This window comes from Procambarus clarkii, chromosome 31 (genome assembly GCF_040958095.1).
Source record: "Procambarus clarkii isolate CNS0578487 chromosome 31, FALCON_Pclarkii_2.0, whole genome shotgun sequence".
Classification (NCBI taxonomy): domain Eukaryota; kingdom Metazoa; phylum Arthropoda; class Malacostraca; order Decapoda; family Cambaridae; genus Procambarus; species Procambarus clarkii.
Genome location: NC_091180.1, coordinates 33,536,070 through 33,546,475, shown reverse-complemented (window position 1 = coordinate 33,546,475; position 10,406 = coordinate 33,536,070). Strand labels below are relative to the sequence as shown.

Sequence of the window (10,406 nt, the reverse complement as noted above, 5' to 3'; positions counted from 1 at the left end):
ACAGCCGGCTGCGTGTCTCAGCATCTGTGGCCCCTCACCTGCTCTCTCTGGCCCCTCACCTGCTCTCTCTGGCCCCTCACTTGCCCTCTGTGGCCCCCTCACCTGCTTTCTGTGGCCCCTTGGCCTTACACTAGTGGACTAGTGACACGCTGGGCCTGGAGATTCTCTCTCAACACTGCTGGTGCTGTGAAGCCTTCGAATATTAATCTGTCCATATACACTTAACAGCTTTGTTAAATAATTTAACAATGGTGTCCAAGGTATGTGCTTGGTTAGTTGTTAGAATGTTAGTCTTTAATAGTATTAGTAATGCAATCATATGTGTGGGTCAAAACCTGGCTTAAAACAGATACCTAAATTTATTATGTGAAATCACATTTCTCCCACACGGACTTTTGCACTATTATTCTAGTCAGATGTATTCTTATGGCACTCAGCTTTATGTAACTTTTATTAGTGTAATAACCTCTTGCTTTTATGTAATTTGTTCCAAGCTCTGGGGGGACTGTATCCAAGAACTGTAGCTCCCCCCTTGGTCATGTATCATAATACAGCAGCAGTGGTTCAAAAAGTGCCAGAGTTACATTCCATTCACCAGGGCACTAGAAGTCTTGAACCATGGACCCCAAGAGTGTGAGGCTGAAGCTCTTATCGAAGCTCTTTTTTTTTATGTGCCAAAGTTATGTCAGTCTATGTCGACATCATTCTTTGAAGAACTATTCTGTCCTAATATATCCTATCCCAACTTAACCCAATCTAATCTGAAAAAATTAAAGATAATTTTTGTTTATAGCTGGTACCACCTCTGGTGCAATTGTGGACACCCATGCCCTCGGAGAAGGGAAATAAATAGCATTTAGAGAAAAACTTACCATTTGACTAAGCATTTTGACTAAACTCGAAACGTGACTCTTACCATTTTGACTCATTTTTGGTTTATATATACAGTTTATTTATTTACAATCTAACCAGTTCCAGTATTTGGACATAAGTTCCAGTATTTTAATTTTATTTTATTTATACAAGAATTAAAGTATAGGTTGTGGTTACAATTTATAGCTTTTGTGTTTCTCTGTACTTGACTGAATGTGGTGTGTGTGTATATGTAAATGGAAATGTGATCACCATTTCTTTCATTTTGAATTTGATACATTACTTCCAGTAATTAGATTTAATTTCGATTTCAGTACAGTAAATTCAATTTAAATCAAATTAAATGTTTATTCAGGTAAAAGTATATACATAAAAGATGAGTTACAAACATAATGCTGGATTTTTAGATAGAGCTAGTACATACAATGCCTAAAGCCACTACTATGCACAGCGTTTCGGGCAAGTTATTCTTTCAGCAAGACAAATTAAGTTATTGTTTCTTCACAGGCTCAGGTCTTCATAGCCTTCACCTTTGGACTTGTTGGTCTGCTGTACCAGGTTGATACAGACACTAGGACTTGGGAGGCTACAGAACATGGAATCATTTATGCTTCCCCAGAGCAGATGGAGAGATTTTTAACTAACCCAGATTCAGTGGAAAAAGTAAGATTTGTTTGTATTTAGTTCATTCTTAGGTTTAATGCCTCTCTTTCAAAATTGAAATATGGATCTATGAGGTTTTTATTATGCTTGTCTGTTCTGTGTAACCAAATGAAAATGAAGTTAAAACTAGGAAAGATATGAATGTTGCAGAAGTTAATGATTTCAATTTATTTCTTCAAGCATGTAAAATTAAAGAGATGACTGGGTGCTGTACTATATATGTTTACATATACTGAGTACACCACTAAGCAGTAGGGTTGCAGGCACAGTCTCTTCAACTACTCTTGTGCTTTCACAACTATGTACCGTACTGTGTTGTTGACTCTGTACTATGTTAACTCTTATTTGCCAGTCTTTTCTCACCCTGCTTATCCAGTTTGTTATTATACCATTTATATTTTTCTGCTTTCTTCAGTCCATCTACATTCTATCCTTTCTTACTCCATTTTCAGTATTTGTCTTGCATCACTAATCATCACTCAGTTCATTGTTTTCTACTTAATTAGTAGAAAACTAATTTAGAGATTTAGATTTATACTCTCCTAGGAATCAAGTGTTTCACATCTATAAATCATTTCTCCACATTGAGTGGGGTGACCTATGCCTGCAGCAGATTTGGTCATACAATATACTTTCAATATATATTAGTCTTCTCCTGTTTCAATCTCTTTGTTTCTTTTTTAAGATGAGTGAAAACTGTGTTTGTTTTCCAACTCTGAAGTAAGCCCTACAATTATGCATATACTGGATAGAAATGCACCATCACAATTTAAAAAATTGCTGTGACGTTATCACACGTGCCTCAGCACTCACTGCACAAGAGGTTTATGACCACACAGTGACGTAAGTACTTAGAGCGTCAAAGCACATAACTACTTTTGCTATTGGCATGCATCTGCTAGACCAGCAACTAATGAACAGTGACAAAAATGGTATTGCATGCAACATTGCCGAATGTTTGGCCATTGTTTTCATTGACACACACTATGTAGTAACCATAAACTAAAAAATGTTGGACTTCTCGCCTGCCATAAATCATCACTCTCCTCTGCCAAGTGGCTTATCAGCAATGCTGCCTTAACATTTCTCTAGCAGTTTGCTCGCCAATTGGTGCATTTTTACAGTATAGTATTTTCATTTGACCTTGTTACGGTGCCAGAGAGATTATCTGTCAGGCTGTCATTTAATTTTTTCTGTAACTATCCTTCTTCAATCTTACTTCCCTTTTTTTATATTTTGTTATGTAATTTAATCATCTTCCTGATTATCTTTTGACATTCTCACTTCTCCAGATTCAGGGACATCTAATTGTTCTTAAAAATGTATCGACTTTATTCTCGCCAAAATTGTTGCTTTTCTGTCTCAATATTTCCCAGTACTAAATTTTGTCTTTCACTGTTGCCTTTTCGTGAACTGCTTTCATTAATGTATACTGTATTCTTATTTCACCATATTTTTCAATTAATTATTGTACCATTGTTACTCTTTCCACAAACACATGTCGTACTAAAAGTAATTAAATATTTTTCTGGGGGGAGCCCCGTCGGCTCCCCGGAGCTATCCCAGGCTGATATGCTAATGTCAGACTTTGGCATCAGTCATGTGTATGGAGTTCTTAGGCCTACCGGGGACCACGGCCAGAACCGGGCCCCCTCAGAGAGGCAAGGGGAGCAATGGCCTATAGAAGCCCCCGTGAAGTTGGAAGCATTCTATGTCTGCCATCGACCGGAACAGGCACCCAGAAAGGTAAGCGCCCCAAAACAAACCCCTATTCTGGTTAAAATTGCTACCTAAAACCGAACTAGTGGATAGAACTCCCCAACCGAAAACAAGCAAACTAGTGTGACGTCACACACTGCCGCGCCGCTGTCTGCGCAGCTCCCCCCTCCCCGGGAGGGGGAAGGGGGAGCCCCAGACCCCCCGCGCCGGCTACCCACACCTCAGTTCTTGAGGTTGATGCTTGGTTGGTCAGGCCGGGGGTGCATCATGTTTTGTGTCCGGTTGCGGCGCTTCGCCGTTATTTGCGCGCCACAGCTTCTGTGTCCGGGGACGCGCTGTGGGTTGATCCGGTTTCCCTTCTTCCCTGTTCGCGGGTTCGGGTCTCTCAGGTCGTCCGTAGGGTTATTAGGTCTAGCCAGCCTGCGGTCTATCCCCGTGCCCATGACGTTCGTAAGTTCGCGGCTCTTGCTGCCGTCTTTGGGAATATGTCTTGGTCTGATATTCGGGCGCGGGGATTTTGGCGGTCAAACAGGGTCCTGGCTGCTCGTTACCTTGTGAATGTCCCTGGCCCTCGTCGGGCCTGTGTTGTTTTGGGTCGGCGGTTGCAGCCAGTTGTCTCGGCTTCGAGTTGAGGGGTGAGCGACGACCGCCTCCCGGGTAAGTCCCTCTTTTTCTGTCTGTGGGTAGTTAGCTCCGGGGAGCCGACGGGGCTCCCCCCAGAAAACCAGCGTTGAATGTAATGAAACGCCATTTTCTGGGTGAGTCCCGGAGGCTCCCCGGCATCCCTCCCTCCCTCCGGTCGGCGGTTTTTCGCGTTTTTGACATCCAGCCTCAAGAACTGAGGTGTGGGTAGCCGGCGCGGGGGGTCTGGGGCTCCCCCTTCCCCCTCCCGGGGAGGGGAAAGCTGCGCAGACAGCGGCGCGGCAGTGTGTGACGTCACACTAGTTTGCTTGTTTTCGGTTGGGGAGTTCTATCCACTAGTTCGGTTTTAGGTAGCAATTTTAACCAGAATAGGGGTTTGTTTTGGGGCGCTTACCTTTCTGGGTGCCTGTTCCGGTCGATGGCAGACATAGAATGCTTCCAACTTCACGGGGGCTTCTATAGGCCATTGCTCCCCTTGCCTCTCTGAGGGGGCCCGGTTCTGGCCGTGGTCCCCGGTAGGCCTAAGAACTCCATACACATGACTGATGCCAAAGTCTGACATTAGCATATCAGCCTGGGATAGCTCCGGGGAGCCTCCGGGACTCACCCAGAAAATGGTGTTTCATTACATTCAACGCTGGTTTTTTTTACCCTGTTCAGGAATCGTCACTGTCTACATCTATGTTTGATTATTCATAATTTTGCTATGTAATCCAGAAGTTCTCCGTTGATAATCATTATTACACTATGTACATTTAGGCACAAGTAAATTCACACCTATAAGATATATTGATATATTTGTTACACCTACTGTATATTAAATACACACACACACACACACACACACACACACCTGTTTTCATCACTTTATTCATCACATGCTCTTATTTCTTCTTCCACTAATTGAGTACTTCACTTATATTCACCAGAAGCATCTTCTCCCCCTCCCCCCCCTCATTTCTATCCTCCATTTGGGCAACAATGATCCTCACTCAAATTCCAGACCCTGCTTTCATTGTATATACCTGTAGCGTATATTTCTCAGTGACGTGCATTTCAATTCTAGCAAGTGAAGGTTGATGAACATGGGGAATGAAATGGCAGACCAACAGGATGGTGCATAATGAAAGGGAACAACATATGAATCACAGCCTGGTTGATCAGATATCCTTTGGAGGTGTTTATCAAGTTCTCTCTTGAATACTGTGAGGAGTTGGCCAGTTATGCCCCTTATGTGTAGTGGAAGCGTGTTGAATAGTCTCGGGCCTCTGATGTTGATAGAGTTCTCTCTCAGAGTAGGAAGAATTGGTGTAAACTAGCTGGTATGAAGAAAGATGTAAATAGCTGGACGCAAACCATTAGAAGAGAGGAGAGATGCAGTTTACATGATGAGACATGAAATAATTAAGGGAATAGACTAAGTGTAGGTTTAAAACTAAGGTAGTAAAGCTGGAATCTAGAAACAGATAAGCCATATAAATGCTAGAGCATTTTTTTCACATAAGGATACTGTTGTTGGAAAATGGAATGATATAGATGAGATAGTTTAAGCTAATTCCATCTACAATATCTAAAGTATATATGATAGGCAGAGACTAAGTCACAATAATGTGACTGAAAATAAATAACCCGCCCCACAAGCATGCGAAATGAAAGGAAAGTGATGTTTCGGTCTGTATTGGACTTGCATCAAGTCAAACAACTTCAATATAAGTGTCCAGGTCAGGTCAAAGTATCATTACTTTCATTATGACCAGATGATGAGGAGGCAACGACGTTTCGGTCCGTCCTGGACCATTATCAAGTCGATTATAGTCCAGGACAGACTGAAACTTTGTCGCCTCCTCACCTTCTGGTGTGTGTGTTTGGTCATCATATCGTGAGCCATGTTATTCTGACTCATCGTGTGTCGAGCCTGGCCACACATTGGTACCACCAGAACCACATTGGTCCCACCAGAAAGAAGCTTTTTCATTACATTCAGTGCTCGGTTTCTGTAGTATAGAGATGGCAAAATGAAGTTATATCAAATGACAATGAGTCATAAATGCCAAAACTGTGTTATGTTTTAAAATTTACCTGGAAAAGATCATCAAGGCAAATGGAGGGGACCTTCGACTAGCTGCCGGCTTCCTGTCCTCATAGAGGACAGGAAGTGGCCCTCAGGTTATTCAGGTCAACTTCTACAGTCACCCCTAAACTTGTTGTGAGGTCCTCAGTGCCCCTGGTTAATGCCATTCTTTCAGCCACAAATGGTAACTGTTAACCATCAACTGAAGGCTAGAGCTGCTTAAATCATTGATTAACATAATTTAAATCCTGATTATTAGGAGGTTTCAATGCTTTTATGTCACTTCTGTAATGCATTCCCCTCTGTAATCTAGATTAACTTTGTTAGAAATCCAAATTTATGAGGGTGAGCAGATTTAGTCTGTCGTTTAAGAGGGAGCTGTTATAGGAAGGATCCGCATTTCAGAAGGTGCACTGTATATATTTTGACCGACATATATGATATGCATATATATATATATATGTAGTACAGTACTGTATTGTACAGTATTGAGTTCGCTGGTGTGGCCACTTCATAATTTACATAGGTTCCATAACATGGCCTTCCTGGCCTAGCACCTTCTTTTGATAACTACTTATTACTTATTTATACATTACTGTGCTAAAAAGTTAGAATGTATTAAATGGGGTGATTGCTGCATAATTAAGCTTACTGGTAGTTAGACGAGAGACAAATGAATTAGTAGATAAACTAAAAAACATTGAATGGTGAAAAAAAAATGATGTTCCTTAGAAGGACAGGGCCTATAGCAGAGTTTTATGAAGCATGGCTGACCAGGAGGTTGTGATGTATGGGTCACCTTATGGTTTCCTATAGTTCGAAGCACGTTAGTCTTATTGAGGTCCTCGTAGACCAACAGCTCGCTTCTCCCAGAGTGCAACCGACTATAGTTTCCTAACTTTTGGGTACCTATATACTGCTAGGTGAACAGAGGCATCAGATTAAAGGACGTGTGTCCAACTGTGTCTGTCCCACCTGGGGATCGAACTCATGATGTAGACTACTGTGCTACAGTGGTGGTGGTAGATATGAGTGACACTACCAATTTAAGAGAGCAACATAGCACAGATGTCAAGAACTTATTTTCTGGGGGGAGCCCCGTCGGCTCCCCGGAGCTATCCCAGGCTGATATGCTAATGTCAGACTTTGGCATCAGTCATGTGTATGGAGTTCTTAGGCCTACCGGGGACCACGGCCAGAACCGGGCCCCCTCAGAGAGGCAAGGGGAGCAATGGCCTATAGAAGCCCCCGTGTAGTTGGAAGCATTCTATGTCTGCCATCGACCGGAACAGGCACCCAGAAAGGTAAGCGCCCCAAAACAAACCCCTATTCTGGTTAAAATTGCTACCTAAAACCGAACTAGTGGATAGAACTCCCCAACCGAAAACAAGCAAACTAGTGTGACGTCACACACTGCCGCGCCGCTGTCTGCGCAGCTCCCCCCTCCCCGGGAGGGGGAAGGGGGAGCCCCAGACTCCCCGCGCCAGCTACCCACACCTCAGTTCTTGAGGCTGATGCTATAGGCGATGGTCGTGTGCTCTGGCTCCGGTGTCGCTACTGCACTGTGCTTTGCGTGTGGTGTTAGTTTTGTGGGTGCGAGAGCCAGGAGTTATCTTCAGTACTCGGGCTGCATGCGCCTAGGGCTGCCTTCCCTAGGTGCCCTGTAAGTACTGCCCTTGGGGCTTGGGGCCACCTTCCACAGGCTCCTCGGGGTCTGCCTCTGCTGGTCCGTTTTACCTTTCGGTTTTTCGGCCGCCTGTTGGGCTCTTGGGTGTTCTGTTCTCCCTTGTTACCGGCAGGTAAGAGGCAGTTTGCACTGGTAGGGGCGCAGGGTGCTGCTCAGCTTGTATTTCCCGACATCGCGGCCGGCTCTGTTCCTTGGGGTTCGCTGTCCTCTTGCGGGGTTTTGTTTTTCTTTTTGTTTTTGCTTGGTGGGGGGTTCTGTCCTTTTATTCAGTTTGTTTTTGCCCTTCCACTGTTCTCCTCGGTGGCGCCCCCTGCTAGGTCCCCGTGAGTGTACACGTCCCTGGGGTTCAGCTTTAGAAGTTTGCTTGGTAGTTTTGGGCGCCGGTTTGCAGCACCCTGCCTGGGACTACCTGAGCGCGAGTCCTCTTAAAGTAAACGCTCAGGACCCTGGGAATCCCCTAGGGGGCGCGTGGGTCCGATGGATGTGACCCCGGAGTCCCCACTCGCTGTGTGCGAGTTTGAGGGTTGCTCGGTCCCCTTGTCTCAGGGTGACCCTCATTGTTTTTGCCTCTGCCTCGCTGCCTGTTGGGTCGGTGATACTTTCGACCCTGAGTCCTGTGAGTGTTGCTGCTTGCTTGTGACTCAATTTACCCAATCCTCTGATGATTCTATTCGGGTACGGGCGGCACGTGCGTTGCAGTCTAGGTTTCGTCTGTTGCAACGCGCTCGGTTGGTTGCTTCCCTGGATGCCCCGGGGCTGCCCCGCTTTGCTTTTCGAGACCCGGACTTGGGGGTGGGGGTCGCTTCGATCCTGGTTCAGTCCGCACCTCCTCGTCCTTCCCCTTCTGTTCGTTCTGGTCCCCCGCCCCTGCTTCCGGCCCCGAAGCGTCTGAGGGTTTCGGGGTCGGAGCAGGGGTTACTTGATCTCGAGACTCGTGCAGCTTCGGGGGTTGCCCCTTCCGGGGGGGCGGCAGAGGCATTCGAGTCTTGTCTCCCGGCCGAAGCTTCAGGGTCTGACCAGTGGGCCCCCCTTCCTCCAGCTTTTCCGGCTGCTCCGTCCTTGTCTTGTGGGGTCGGGGCTTGGGGAGAGGACTCGGCCTCGGGTCCTGTGGTGACGGACCTCGAGGCTGGGGAGGGGCTGACTTGGGGACCTTGGGCCCCGCTGGACCCCGCCTGGGTTTTTCTTCCCACTGAGCGGGGCTTATTGTTACAAGGAGTGGGGTTTTCTTTTCCCCCCTCTGCGTACGAGTTGGATTTGGTGTCGGCCCCTCCCCGGGTTCGGTTCCGTGTTCCCCCGGGTACGTCGGTTCCGTCCTTCCGGAGGTTTTCGGCTTATCGCATCCAACCTGGTGTGGTGCGAGCGGCCTTTGCAGCTTACCTCCTGCGTGACCCGGATTATGCCTCGGAAATGGATCCGTCCACGTTCAGGTTTGGGACTTCGTTCCCTTTCTGGCTCCGTTACGAGGTTCCGGAGTCGTCCTGGCTAGCAGACTGCCCCTTGTTTGGTCTGGATTCCTGGCATTCCTTCTGTCGTTCCCGCACGCTGGAGTGGCGGGAAGCTTCCACGGTGCTTCAGGTTTTCCTGGGGGGTGAACTTGAGTACCTGAATGAGTGCTTGTTTGCCCCTGCCCTTCCCCGCGATGTGGGCGTTATTCAGCTCCATGTGCAGGTTCCCTCCCTTTCGGCGGCGCTCGTGGCGGAGGACTTGCGCGCCCGGGGCCTTTTGTGTTCGGCCTTGCGGTTCTTTTCCCTCCTGGAGCTGTCTTCGGATTGGCTCGTGGAGGATGTGGGGACGCTTGGGTCCGTCCCGGGGTCCGGCACCTTGTCCTCGGCTGCGCGTTCGTCGGCTGCCTTGTTGAAGCTGTTCACGTCGATTTTGCGGGATGCGGTTTCCCTGTTCTATGCTTCCCGTCTCGCGTGTCGGCAGGCGGTGCTGGGTTCCTCAGTGGAATCTGCTTGGGCTCTGGCTCTTAGGCGTTCTTCACCTTTTTGTCCTCTCCTGTTTGGGGAGTCGGCCGTGGCGCAGTTTATTCAGGCTGCGTCGGCGGCTTGTCGTCCGATGTCGGACTTGTTGGTTTTCCGGGGGTCCCGGGGTGGGTCTTCCCGGAAAGGTCGTGCCAGGGCTCGGGGTTCCTCTCGTCGTGGTAGGCCTCTGGTGTCAGGTTTGGGGTTGGCTCCTCCTGCGGACCCTCCCTCGTCTGGTCGGCGCGGTGTTCGCGCTGTGCGGGGTTCTGGGTCTCGTAAGGGTCGCCGGCCCTTTCGCGGTTTGCCCCCTTGACGGGGCGATGGGGGGGCGGCTTGCGCTCTTCGCCCGCGCCTGGTCCCACGATTCGTGGGCCTTTCGGGTCGTGTCTCGCGGCCTGCGGTGGCGTTGGGTGGCCCCTCCCCCCTTTTGGGGGTCGGGGCTGGCAGGGCAGGCTTCTTCCCCTGCGCTCTGTCGAGTCGTCTTGGAGTGGGTACGCTTGGGCGTCGTCGAAACGACGTCGTCCCTCAGATGGGTTTCCCGTCTGTTTCCGGTTCCGAAACGGGACTGCGCAGACCTGCGGTTCATTCTGGACTTGTCCCGTCTGAACCCCTGGGTTCATTGCCCCTCCTTTCGGATGACTACGCTGTCTCAGGTTCGGCTCCTCTTGGAGCCGGGAGCTTGGATGGTGTCCCTGGACCTCCGGGACGCTTATTGGCATGTCCCGATTCATCCGCGGTTCAGGGACTGGCTCGGTTTTGTAGTGGGGCGTCTGAGTTACCGCTTTCG

The 10,406-nt window shown here is 48.0% G+C and overlaps 1 protein-coding gene across 1 annotated transcript in view; it reads left to right on the top strand.

Annotated features, from left to right (window-relative positions):
* LOC123758868 (uncharacterized) overlaps positions 1 to 10,406 on the top strand; it is a 29,765-nt gene continuing 19,359 nt past the window's right edge. The window contains exons 1-2 of the mRNA XM_045743633.2: positions 1 to 260; positions 1,381 to 1,536. Of these exons, the coding sequence (XP_045599589.1) occupies positions 249 to 260; positions 1,381 to 1,536 (168 nt within the window). The 5' untranslated portion in view covers positions 1 to 248. The remainder of the gene's footprint in view (positions 261 to 1,380; positions 1,537 to 10,406) is intronic.